The 11236-nt window shown below is 34.7% G+C and overlaps 2 protein-coding genes across 2 annotated transcripts in view; one reads left to right on the top strand and one right to left on the bottom strand.

Moving 5' to 3' along the window:
- LOC110018373 (ATP synthase delta chain, chloroplastic-like) overlaps positions 1-1822 on the top strand; it is a 7974-nt gene extending 6152 nt beyond the window's left edge. The window contains exon 2 of the mRNA XM_020715665.1: positions 912-1822. Coding sequence (XP_020571324.1) covers positions 912-1655 — 744 coding nt within the window. The 3' untranslated portion in view covers positions 1656-1822. The remainder of the gene's footprint in view (positions 1-911) is intronic.
- LOC110018375 (uncharacterized protein sll1770) overlaps positions 1-11236 on the bottom strand; it is a 138485-nt gene that overhangs the window by 79141 nt on the left and 48108 nt on the right. The gene's annotated exons all lie outside the window — the stretch shown is intronic.

Below are 11236 nucleotides of genomic sequence, written 5' to 3'. Positions count from 1 at the left end.
TCTTTTCTGAATATTGAAAGGAATTCGCCGCTCTGATCCCGATGACGTATGCATCTTTCCCGAACCTCGTTAAATCTTGGCGTTCTTCTGGATTTGCGTCGATTTCTGTTATTCTTCGCCCTAATTACTCAACAATGGGCATTTGCATTAAAACAACTTAGATCTTATGTATTTGCAAATCTAATATTTTAATTTTATCTTATTGTCCAAATCACTGTAATATTAAAAATACGTCTATTTTTTATTATAAAAAGAAATATTATATCTAAAAATTGAAGTTTTGGTAATATACGTAGGAAGTGAGTGATTTGTAATGCATCCAAATATTTCACAACATGTAAATAATATAACTAATTTTATTTTAAACAAGCAAAATAAAATATTTCATGCATAGATAAGATGATATGTATGTTTAAATTGATGTTTATATGATGAATATATAAATACATAGGACTGAGTGATATTTATGTAAATCTTAAAAAAGAAAGGGAGGGCATTTACATACATCTTTTGTATTTACATATTTAACATTCAAACATTCATATTTACTATCATATCATCTTTTAACACTGCATTAAAAAATATCACAATCATTATATTTTTAAAAGTAAAATGCGCTTTTTAATCTATAGTTTCATGACACCGAGACGTTATAAGCATAAATATCAAAATTTAGATGTTAGATATGTAAATATATAAAAATTGTGTGATATATATGTAAATCGGTAAAAAAAAATAAAAAATAAAATAAAAATGACAATTTAGCTTAACCTGTAGTCCCACGTGGCCTTTCGTCGTTCACCGCAATTTTATCGAAGCTCATCTCCCTCCAATAGCTCACTCACACTCCCTTGTCTTTCTCCCCTGCCCCAAAATCCCCACGCCCACAAAACCGCAAAACCCTAATCAAGGTAAATGGCCACTCTCCGGCTATCTCCGGCGGCTATTCATCTCTCTCTTTCCTCCCCCACCACCCAGATCCCATCCATTTCCTCCTCCCTCCGCCTCTCCCCATCCCCCCTCCGCCGCCCCCTTTCGTCCCCATCCCCCGCCGCCGCCTCGCCGGCGGAGGTTCGGCTTCTGCGGCCACCATGGCCGACAGCCCCGCATCTAGCTACGCGTCAGCCCTCGCCGAAGTCGCCAAATCCAACAACACTCTCGACGCCACCATGGCCGACTTGGAGAACATCGAAACCCTCTTCTCCGACTCCTCTATCCAGTCTTTCTTCGCCAACCCTACTTTCTCCGACGAGAAGAAGTTCGATGTCATCAATGAAATCGCCACTTCGTCTGAGTTGCAGCCCCACACTGCCAACTTCCTCAACATCCTCGTTGACATGAAGCGGATCGATTTGATTAAGGAGATTGTGAAGGAGTTCGAAAATTCTTATAATGAGATAACGGGGACGGAGGTCGCGGTGGTTTCTTCAGTGGTGAAGCTGGAGTCGCAGCACCTCGCGCAGATTGCGAAGACGGTGCAGAGGCTGACGGGCGCGAAGAATGTCCGGATCAAGACGGCTATTGATCCTTCGTTGGTTGCTGGGTTCACGATTAGGTATGGGAACTCGGGGTCGAAGCTGATTGATATGAGTGTTAAGAAGCAGCTCGATGAGATTGCAGCGCAGCTGGACTTCTCAACCGTTGTAATTGCTTGAGGTAAAAGTGGGATCTTTCTTCTTCAATTATGCTTTTCATGTCCTCTTATTGTGTATTTTTAAATTTATTTGATGTAAAAGCTGTAAATTTATCAGATTCGAAACCAAGGTGCGACTTTTATGTGAGATTAGAAACATCTTTATAATTATTTAATGGAACAAGGATTTCACCGTTATTTTTTTTGTTTTGTTTTGTTTGAATGAGGAGAGATAAATCATAAAATATTTGACTTAACTTGATGATATTGAAGAAATACCATTCTCTTTCAACTACTGGATTACAAATCCTTTCACCAGTGAATCTTTCCTCGATTGCTTTCTGTGAATTCAAGTCTGTGTGTTGGTTTGTGTTTGAATATCTCACTTCCAGTTTTTTTTTTTTTTTACTTGATTGTTTAAGGTTGATTGATATTGTCGAAAAATTCTTACAATTTAACACAATTTTAGTGAAAAAGATGGATCTCAGAGCGCTCAAAATTAAATAATAAATAGTTATATCAAATGAATTTTAATTTTAACAAACTTAAATTGAAAATGACCGTCTCTTCATGATGTTTCTGTGATAACAAGAATGATCAAATCCAAATGTGTGTGATAAATCTCACCCATGATCCTCTAGAACACTACTTCTATCAGTAATCCTCCCAAAGCCCTGCAGTTCCAGTCTAGGTTATGCTCGGGGCAAATTCGGGTTCAACAAGAGACATTGTGGATTGCATCATCACCTGCCTTTGTCACTCCTTGAGTTGTCATACATAGCTATCGCCATTGGTTCGCTTAAAATTATCATCATATTTCTATTTGCCTTGATGATAGCATTATACTTAAGTTTGACCAACTTTTTAATATTCAGACTTAACTTATTGATTTTTTTTTCAAAATTTTACATTAATTATTTCTGCCACCCTAACATGTGTGTTAAAATTATAGAATCATAACTGAAGTAAGAAGAAAAATGTAAAATTGTCATGTTATCTTCAAGTTATGATTAGAATTTCACTAGAAACACAATGAAGCTAACGATGAGAGGATTCTCTTACATATTGTTTCTATCTACTATAACTGATTGAAACATTAGATGTATTTGTACTTCCATTATGCTTTGTTTTGTTGTGTTTATTGGCATTTTTGTTTTTTATTTATCTGCATTGTTTGGTCCTTAGGATATTGTATGCACTCATTACACATGGTTGTGATTTAGATGTTTGTGTTTACATGCATCTTAAGTATATTTATTAACTTAATTATATTTGATTTTGTTATAATTAAGATGTTTAGTCCTATTTTTTGATGTTATGAAGTAGAAGGTAACTTGATATGATGATATGCTGTAATTTGATTCTATATTGTTTTGCGAGTTTTTTAATAAGTTTGGGTATTTGGGTGATGAAAGCTTGTATCAAGTGAGATTTCAAATCTTAGGGGGCAGTGCCACTCATCATCCCCTAATTCCATCAAAAGAGTGTAAGAGACAAACATTTATTTTGTATTCTTAATATCATATAATCTTCAAATTGATGATCATAGTATTGCATGGAATCTACAATAAAAAATTGGATCATGTTTTATCAATGTTCATATTGTTTCAATCATTCATCATGCATATGTGAATTACAATGAAGATTGCATTGCATATATATTCCAACTCCTATGGGGGTACAAGCTCCTTTGTCCCTCAGATAATCCTTCATAGAGTTGAATATTTCTTCTCCTATGTTGAAAATGATTGTTTTACTTTTAATTTTACTTTTACATCTATAACTTGAGATAGTCTTAAAGTTAACATCACTGTATTGACTGTGATCTGCAACATAAGAATTTTTGTGGATCTTGTTTCATCAATTTCTATGATGATTTAGTCATTATTCATAAAGAATATGTAAATTATAAGAATGATTATAATACCTATAACAATTATTTTAAAAGTCTAGTTTTGCTCATTTATTTCACATATAATACATGCAAAATTTCATCATTTTAAAGTCTCGATATTTTGGGATTACAATTGTTAGAACTCAATAATTGTGAAAATTTTGATGATTCATATTGATAGTCAAATAACTTCAAATTTTTTTGGATATTGTGATAGAATGTAGTAAGATTATCGTGCATTTGGTAATAAAATTAAAGTATAATTTGGTGGAGAATGATAATTCTACTGCTAAACTGAGAGCAAGTCCATTACGCATGCGACTTCTATGCCCTTATTAGGAGAATGATCACTATCCATCTAATTAAAATTGATTTTATTACCATCAAATTGAGGTTCAAAATTATCCAGTAGTGTTAGAATCATTAAAACCAATGGCATGCATGCCAACAATATTTTTGAAGATTTTCTTAGCATTAATTTGTTGAATAAAAATTTAAGAAGACTATGATTTTAAAGTATTATAATTGCGATTTGGAAGTATAGAGATCTTAATATGATTTGGAGTGAAATGCATGCATTATTAATGATATATTGCATATATTCTACAACTTGGATAAGAATATGGGCAAAACTAGAGTTTTAATGAGTCCCCTCTTATTGCCATGTATTTTTCTTTTTCGAATCTTGTTTAAACTATTATGAAATTGATGAAATTTGATTCACATGTAAATTCATCTGTTATATATCACAATAAAAAAAAAAAAATTAATCTTGAGTTTGAAGATTATGTGAAGTTGTTGATGCAAATATAGATTTTGAAGGGACGAACATCATCATCCCAATTTTTCACTTTGTTTGATCGAACATCAAATTGTTTTTATGTTATACAACTTAAGATTTATAGGATTGAATTTCATTAATTTCAATAAATAGTTTAAGCATACATCAATAGTGTGAACAATTCAGAGATGGTCAGACCATGTGTAGAATTTTTATGTTTTCTAATTTAGTTTCACCCATATATTTTTTCAATCAAAATTGTAGTATTTACAAGTGATCATCAATGACCCATTTATTTTTCGTCGTCATTCGAAACTCTCTAAACTTCGAAATCACGATTCTTAGTCATGAAAGTAATCATTCATTGTGAAATTTTGTATGCATATGTTGAATGGTCAAATGTTTTTAAAATTTTCATTTTTTGTATATGCCACTACTTGTAATTATTCCTAAGAGAATGGATTACTTTTATCTTTCAGTTGATGGGCATGACACACATATCAGATTTCTATAACTCTTTGGCATAACACTATATTAACTGTTCTTCAAGCATGATTACAAAACTCAAGTCTTTTGTTTCCATTTCACTAAATGTAGGGTTGTTTTTACCATCATTACTTTTGGGTTAAAAAGTTCAAAATGTTTGCATAAAAATTTCTCCTTGCAAAAACTATGGTCCCTTTGATGTCATCTTTTTGGTTTCGAAAATATATTTATTCAGTGCAATTTACATGTAATTGTTTTTTATTATTAAAAATAAATTATTTATTTTTAAAAGTACTTATAATAATTAAAAACTATTTTTTTTTGTGTATTTTTAAAAATAGGTTGATTTATTTTTAACTCATCAAATATGTTTTATTTTAAATCAACCCACAAATTGATGGCTTTAGAGAATAATCTTCCAAGGTTCCCACTTTAGAAATAAGAGGCATTTACATTCAGACCACCCAATTCTCTGTATTTACATATCTAACATATAAAGTTTACTTTTTTATGTTTATACAGCCAAATTTTTTTTATATCACATGAAAATTACCACCATTTTAACTATTAAAAAGTGAAATGTATATTTTCATGCATAGGCAAGTTGATATATATGTAAAAATTGAAGTTTTTAGATGTTAGATATGTAAATACATAGGAATCGAGTGTTATGTATCTAAATTTTCCTTGAAACAATCAATCATGGAGGTTTTTATCATTGAGAAATCTCAATGGCATCGATCTAGGATAAGTTGTGGATGCTTTATCTTTAATTTGTGGGAAATCTCTAAAACTAAAATACTTTGCCTATGAAAATCTTATGATTGGGTGAGTACACAGCTTCAGGCGTTTGAGCAAATATATCTAATGTTTAAGATTACATTAGATTTAAAGTTCCTAGACCAAATTGAAAATATTATAACATAAAAAATTTTAGAATAGCAATTCATTGGAATCAACTCATCAACCAAGTCAAACAAGATAAAAAAATGCTAACTTATTAAGCCATGTTGACAAGCTGAAATTTCTCAAATTAAAGTAAGTCACAAATGCACTGTTGGATCTTAAATTAACGCCTGTGAGCACACTCCCAGAGTTTAAGATTGAGCGAAGGAAGGAAGAGAGAAAGAGGGTATAGAAAGTCGGAAATTTTCTGTAGAGAGTCGGTAAAGGTCATTTTTTCCTATTTTTGTCTTCTATTTATAGAGACGTATTTTGTACTATTATTGAAAAAAAAGCGGTTATGGGAACCGTTTTTAATACAATTGATGCTCTAATTAATCGTATGAATTTCATACTATATTTGTATTACAATTTAAATTTTAACAAGGTGGTAATTGGCTGGCCGACTTTTTTGAATTTGACTGATTGAGATGATCGACTGAGCGATAAATGTGCCATGGGTTGGTCGGCCGAGGCGCCCGATTAAGTGTTGATCTCGTTAGCCGTGGCAAAGGAGGGTCGATCGATTAGCCACGATCAGGGATTCTCGCCTACGCCCCAGTCGATTGGGACTATTGGCGTGGTCTGTCATTCAAATCTCTCGTCATGTTGTGTTGGTCGATTCTTCACCACGTGGTTGGTAGTAGGGGAGTAGGACGCCTTGGTTGTCTAGCCTTCGTCTGGGTTGTTCAAATGCTTTGAGATTCATGCTGATATTTTTGGTGTATACATATTAGTTCCCCAAATTTTTCTGCTCCTTGAAAGTGACAACTAAAATAATGATAGAGAAATTATTAGTATTCAATGGTACTAAGATCAATAAAGTTAATTTAATAATCAACTCCGCTCGGATTCTGTGCTCAATATGCTCTATAAATAGAGTCATAGGCTTGACATTATACCCACTATCGTTATTTTCCCCTGATCAGCCGATTTGAGGCATGGTCATGATCTAAGGGTGAAGATAGGCTATGAGCCCTCGAATTTCGTAAAGAAGATCAAAGTTAGGAAAGAAAAGCGTCCGAAGATTGAATCCGCGCCGGCTGATCAAGTCAGCTCATTTGGGGACCCTGAGGGGCAGATGTTGAAGTTCCCTCGTCAAGAGACCGAGATTCCTGAGCCGGGCATGGGTGCGAGCTTCGGGGGCCGACAGACCTTGCTCAATTTAGGCATTGAGGAAGGCAAAAATGGGCCGGAGGGAACATAGATTGGAATCTCTCCTTAACCACTACTGCAAGAAGGCGAATGCACCTCGCGACAAAAGAAGAGGGGAAGTTGTTTGGAGATCATCTTCTCAATAGATAGATTTATGAGTATGTAAAATTTTTTTTTTTACCACCACTGATTTTTAATAGTTCCTTGACATTTTTCACTTACTGATGAATTGGCCGAGTCAGACGGTCACCAGGACGACTGACAATCAAAAGATGCTTTAGAGTCTGTTGCTGCAGTGACCGGTCTGCAGGATAAATACCTTTAGTGAGAGCGAGTTGGTGATCTTCAAGGATCAATTCGAGCTTGACCTTCAACTCCCATTGTGCGAGGGGTTATACGATATCTTCAACTTCTATGAAATCATTCTGGCACAGGTGATGCCAACTTCAATTGTTGCAGTAATTTCGTTCATGATCATTATGCAGAGGATGGAGATCACATAGGTCTTTAACCATCTTTTTTACGATCTATATGTACCAAGGTGGATTCATGCAGTTCTCATTTGCGGGTAAGTTTCATTTTCAGGGGATAAGAATAAGGTGAAGATTGGAAACTTAAGTTATGCTTCACTTCCATGAAAGATGGCTGATCGATCAAGACAATGTTAACCGATGTTCACCTTTCAAAGACTAAGTGAAGATTTCGTATAAGGTGCAGTTTTAGGCGAATAAGGTTGAGAGGAAGTCAATAGTCGTTCGATACTCTCTCAATGCTTTGGTGATCAAGAAAATCTTGGCTCTCGACACATATGGTAAGATGAATGCTGACAATTGAGAGGCTTCTGATGTTTTTCAAGACGAGTGGGATTCAACCCTAGTTGTGGAGAATGTAAAAGAGAGGCCACCTGTAGATCTAGCAATTGAAGTTATTACTCATTTTATTTCTCTTTCTTCCATCATTATTCAAAAGATGAGAACTATGATGTCATCCTCATTGAGAGACCGACATATCAGAGAAAAAATGATGTATGTATCTGCTGTCGCAGATGTTCAGAACGATGATGAGTTGATAGGGATGCTAAGTCTGGCCAAGGAGAACCTAGTCGACACGTAGATTGGACATTCGTCATTCTATCAGAAGCAACACCACTTAGTGCCCACCCTTTAGATAAAGGGTTCATTTCCTTGGAAATGATGAGTTCTACTAGCCAAGCCTTGCCTACGAATGAAGCGGTCCGTCAGAGGAGCCAATGTTGGAGCCGATGATAGAGCCTTTGGCAGAGCCGGCTGATGCATCTGGTCTGTTGGAGGAGGCCGATCTTGTGAGAGAACGTCGACGGAAGGTGAAGGATCTCATGGAAGAATCTACCAGGAATCATAAGCATGCAACCTTTCCTGGAGTATCCCAACTCACATGGTTCTCCTTACAGAAACATAAGGCAAAAGTGAGGATTAACTGGGACGGCTGGTACACCCTCATTGATCTTATCAAAGATTGGAACACTTTTGAGTTGGCCGCTATCCGCTATGCTTCTACTATGGGTACCGTCATTTCTTCTTCCAATGTGGCAGTGAACCTCTCACAGTTGAGCTTAGTTGAATTGTCGCGAAAAATTGATCGTTACACCTGCTTGCCTAACAAACTTCTCAATCTTTATCTAACTATTTTCGATGTATGCATCAAATACGATGGAAGACCATGAAGAAGGTGCAGATACTTGCAGCAGAGCTGGGGGCGAGCACCTAGTGGTCATAACATTATAGGGACTTGGACAAAAAGAAAAGGATACTGAGTGAGCAGATGTCCACGTTGAAGATAGTCGAGGAGTTTGTGGCCGAGCTCTCATCTAGTGCTGCTCATAAAGCAACACTTATGGAGCCGTTTCATGCCTTGATTATGTACAGCCTCAATTTCTTGGCGAAATGCCATTTGATCTCCTATGATTGGGCGAGAATAGAGAGATCACCGAGTTGATGACTGACTCTGAGTGGGAAGAGACAAGGTGTCTATGATGGCAAGAATGAGCGAAGTGACAGAGGGGCTTGAATGTATAATTGTGGCTCCCTTGATTTTAATTTTGTGTTCTTTGCAAACATATATATTTTGTAATACAAATTTTATATTAATGAAATGAGCTTTGGTCGTACCTTTTTCCCGACCTTTTATTTGATTATATTATTTTGTTTATTGCATTGGATGTAATATAAGATTAAGCTTGATCACTGTGACTCTGAATGAATGATAAAGCATGAAGATTGTTCGGTCAGTCGATTATAAAATATAGATCAATAAGGTTGAATAAATCATGATTCAATTGAAAGAAACAAAATACATATATACATATGTGTATGTTACAACCACTAGTAGAATGTGATACCCAACCCAAGTCTTACCATGCTCATGCCTTTGATTTGCCTTTCAATTTAGTTGTCGCCTTAGATGAACCGTGCCTTACGCTTGACATAGTAAGCAGATCATGCATTGTCTTCGTGGAGATAACTGTTTAGGCTCACCTCTGGGGTGATTCATCTGCTACTCAATGCGAAATGTTTTTTCACAATGTGGGAATTTAGTCACCAGGGCTTGACCGTTGTTTCGAAGGCCAGAGATTGAGGGGCTTCACAGTGCTTGGACGTTGTGAATAAATAGTGCTGATAAATGAGGGTTGACAAAATAATTTGTGATTGAAAGCCAACCAAACGATTAACTTGCACCAGTTGCCAACCGCATGACTATGACAATCGAAAGCCAACCGAATAGTCGATCATATCCAAATAATGCTTGAATAATTTATGATAACCAAATTATCGATAATGACAAGAGACGACCGAATGAGTAATTATGGGTGCATTTGTCTTGTAAGTAAATAGTTGGTAGTGGTTGATAGATTTTCCACCGATCGAACGTCTGTATTCTTTGCTAGTCGAGTTCCCCAAGTTGTGCAGTGCAGACGCTCTCCTATAGAGGTGGGGGAATGGTAGTTATTAGGATTTAATGCATTGTGGTGATGTGCCATCTATTTATTAGTATTCAAATCAGATTAAGGACCATACTAATTAAATATATACTTACCGAGAGTGCAAAATAACATTTAGCGCATCACATGCAAGCAAAAGGTATATACTTAGGCATAATGATTTTGAAGATAATATTTAGTTCATATATATAGATCTTTAACTAGGTAGTATGAATGCACATCTTCCCTATAAGTTGCTTGCTATTGTGATAGAAGCTTAATAAAATAAACATGTCAAGCAAGATACTCATCCATAATGGATAACCTTGTCTTTCAAAACCTATGCTACTCAAGATATAACATACCATTAAGACAATCTCTTCGCTTTGTCACAAGATGAATTGCTATGGGTATGAAACTTAAATGATCCTAATCCACAAATTAAGGCATTTTCAAATTGTTTATGGAAAACAATTATGACTAAAAGTGGAATCAATGCAACTTCAACAAAATCTTATCTAGTGCCAAACCCTAGCGAAACCTATCAAATTTTGTTCGGGTGTTGCGAGCTTAACCAACAAGGGTTGTGTGTATTCTAAGTAAAATATTGATCTCAATGTTATCTCTACTTCTCATTTATATCGTGGAGTCGCTTTGGAATACATTGTTGAATGAATATAATAAATTATATTTGCTTGTTTAAACAATAAAGTTCAATCTCATCGCTAGCTTGTTCTTATTTAAGCAAGCAACATGATTCAAAATAGGGCGTATATTTACTAATAAATCATCGAAATAGAATCCAACCAACATTGTCATGATATTATATTAAGATTTTGAATTCTTAATTAGAGCATGAAAAAAATATTTCAATAGTATTCAAGATTTGTTATTACTAATAATGAATTGTTTAAGTTTTAAACAAGAACATCAAGTATGATACACCTAGATATGTGTTGATCACATTTTTTTTTGGCAGGACTTTATGAGATTTACCCATCCAAAATTTAAAATTTCATATATTTTATCAAATAAATAATTGAATTGAAATTTGGACATTTTCATAAATTTGTCAAAGAATGAGACATGCTGCATGTTCGAAATAGCTCGTGTTCGAAATCGGCTCGTGAATAGTTTGTTCGTGTTCGGCTCGATTTAAATGTTCGTGTTCGTGTTCGGCTCGAAATTGACTCGTTAAACTAAAATTGAGAAAAATAGATGTAAATTATGGGATTCGAACCTGGATCAAACTATACAAAAAAAAACACTAACCACATTGCTACATGAGATGTTATGATTTAAATTTAGACATAAATATATATAATATATTATTATATAAATAATATATGTAATATATTGTTATATAAAAAGTTATATAATTTTTTTTTC

This window comes from Phalaenopsis equestris, unplaced genomic scaffold (genome assembly GCF_001263595.1).
Source record: "Phalaenopsis equestris unplaced genomic scaffold, ASM126359v1 Scaffold000018, whole genome shotgun sequence".
In the NCBI taxonomy this organism is placed as follows: Eukaryota; Viridiplantae; Streptophyta; class Magnoliopsida; order Asparagales; family Orchidaceae; genus Phalaenopsis; species Phalaenopsis equestris.
This window is presented reverse-complemented; position numbering and strand designations above follow the sequence as displayed.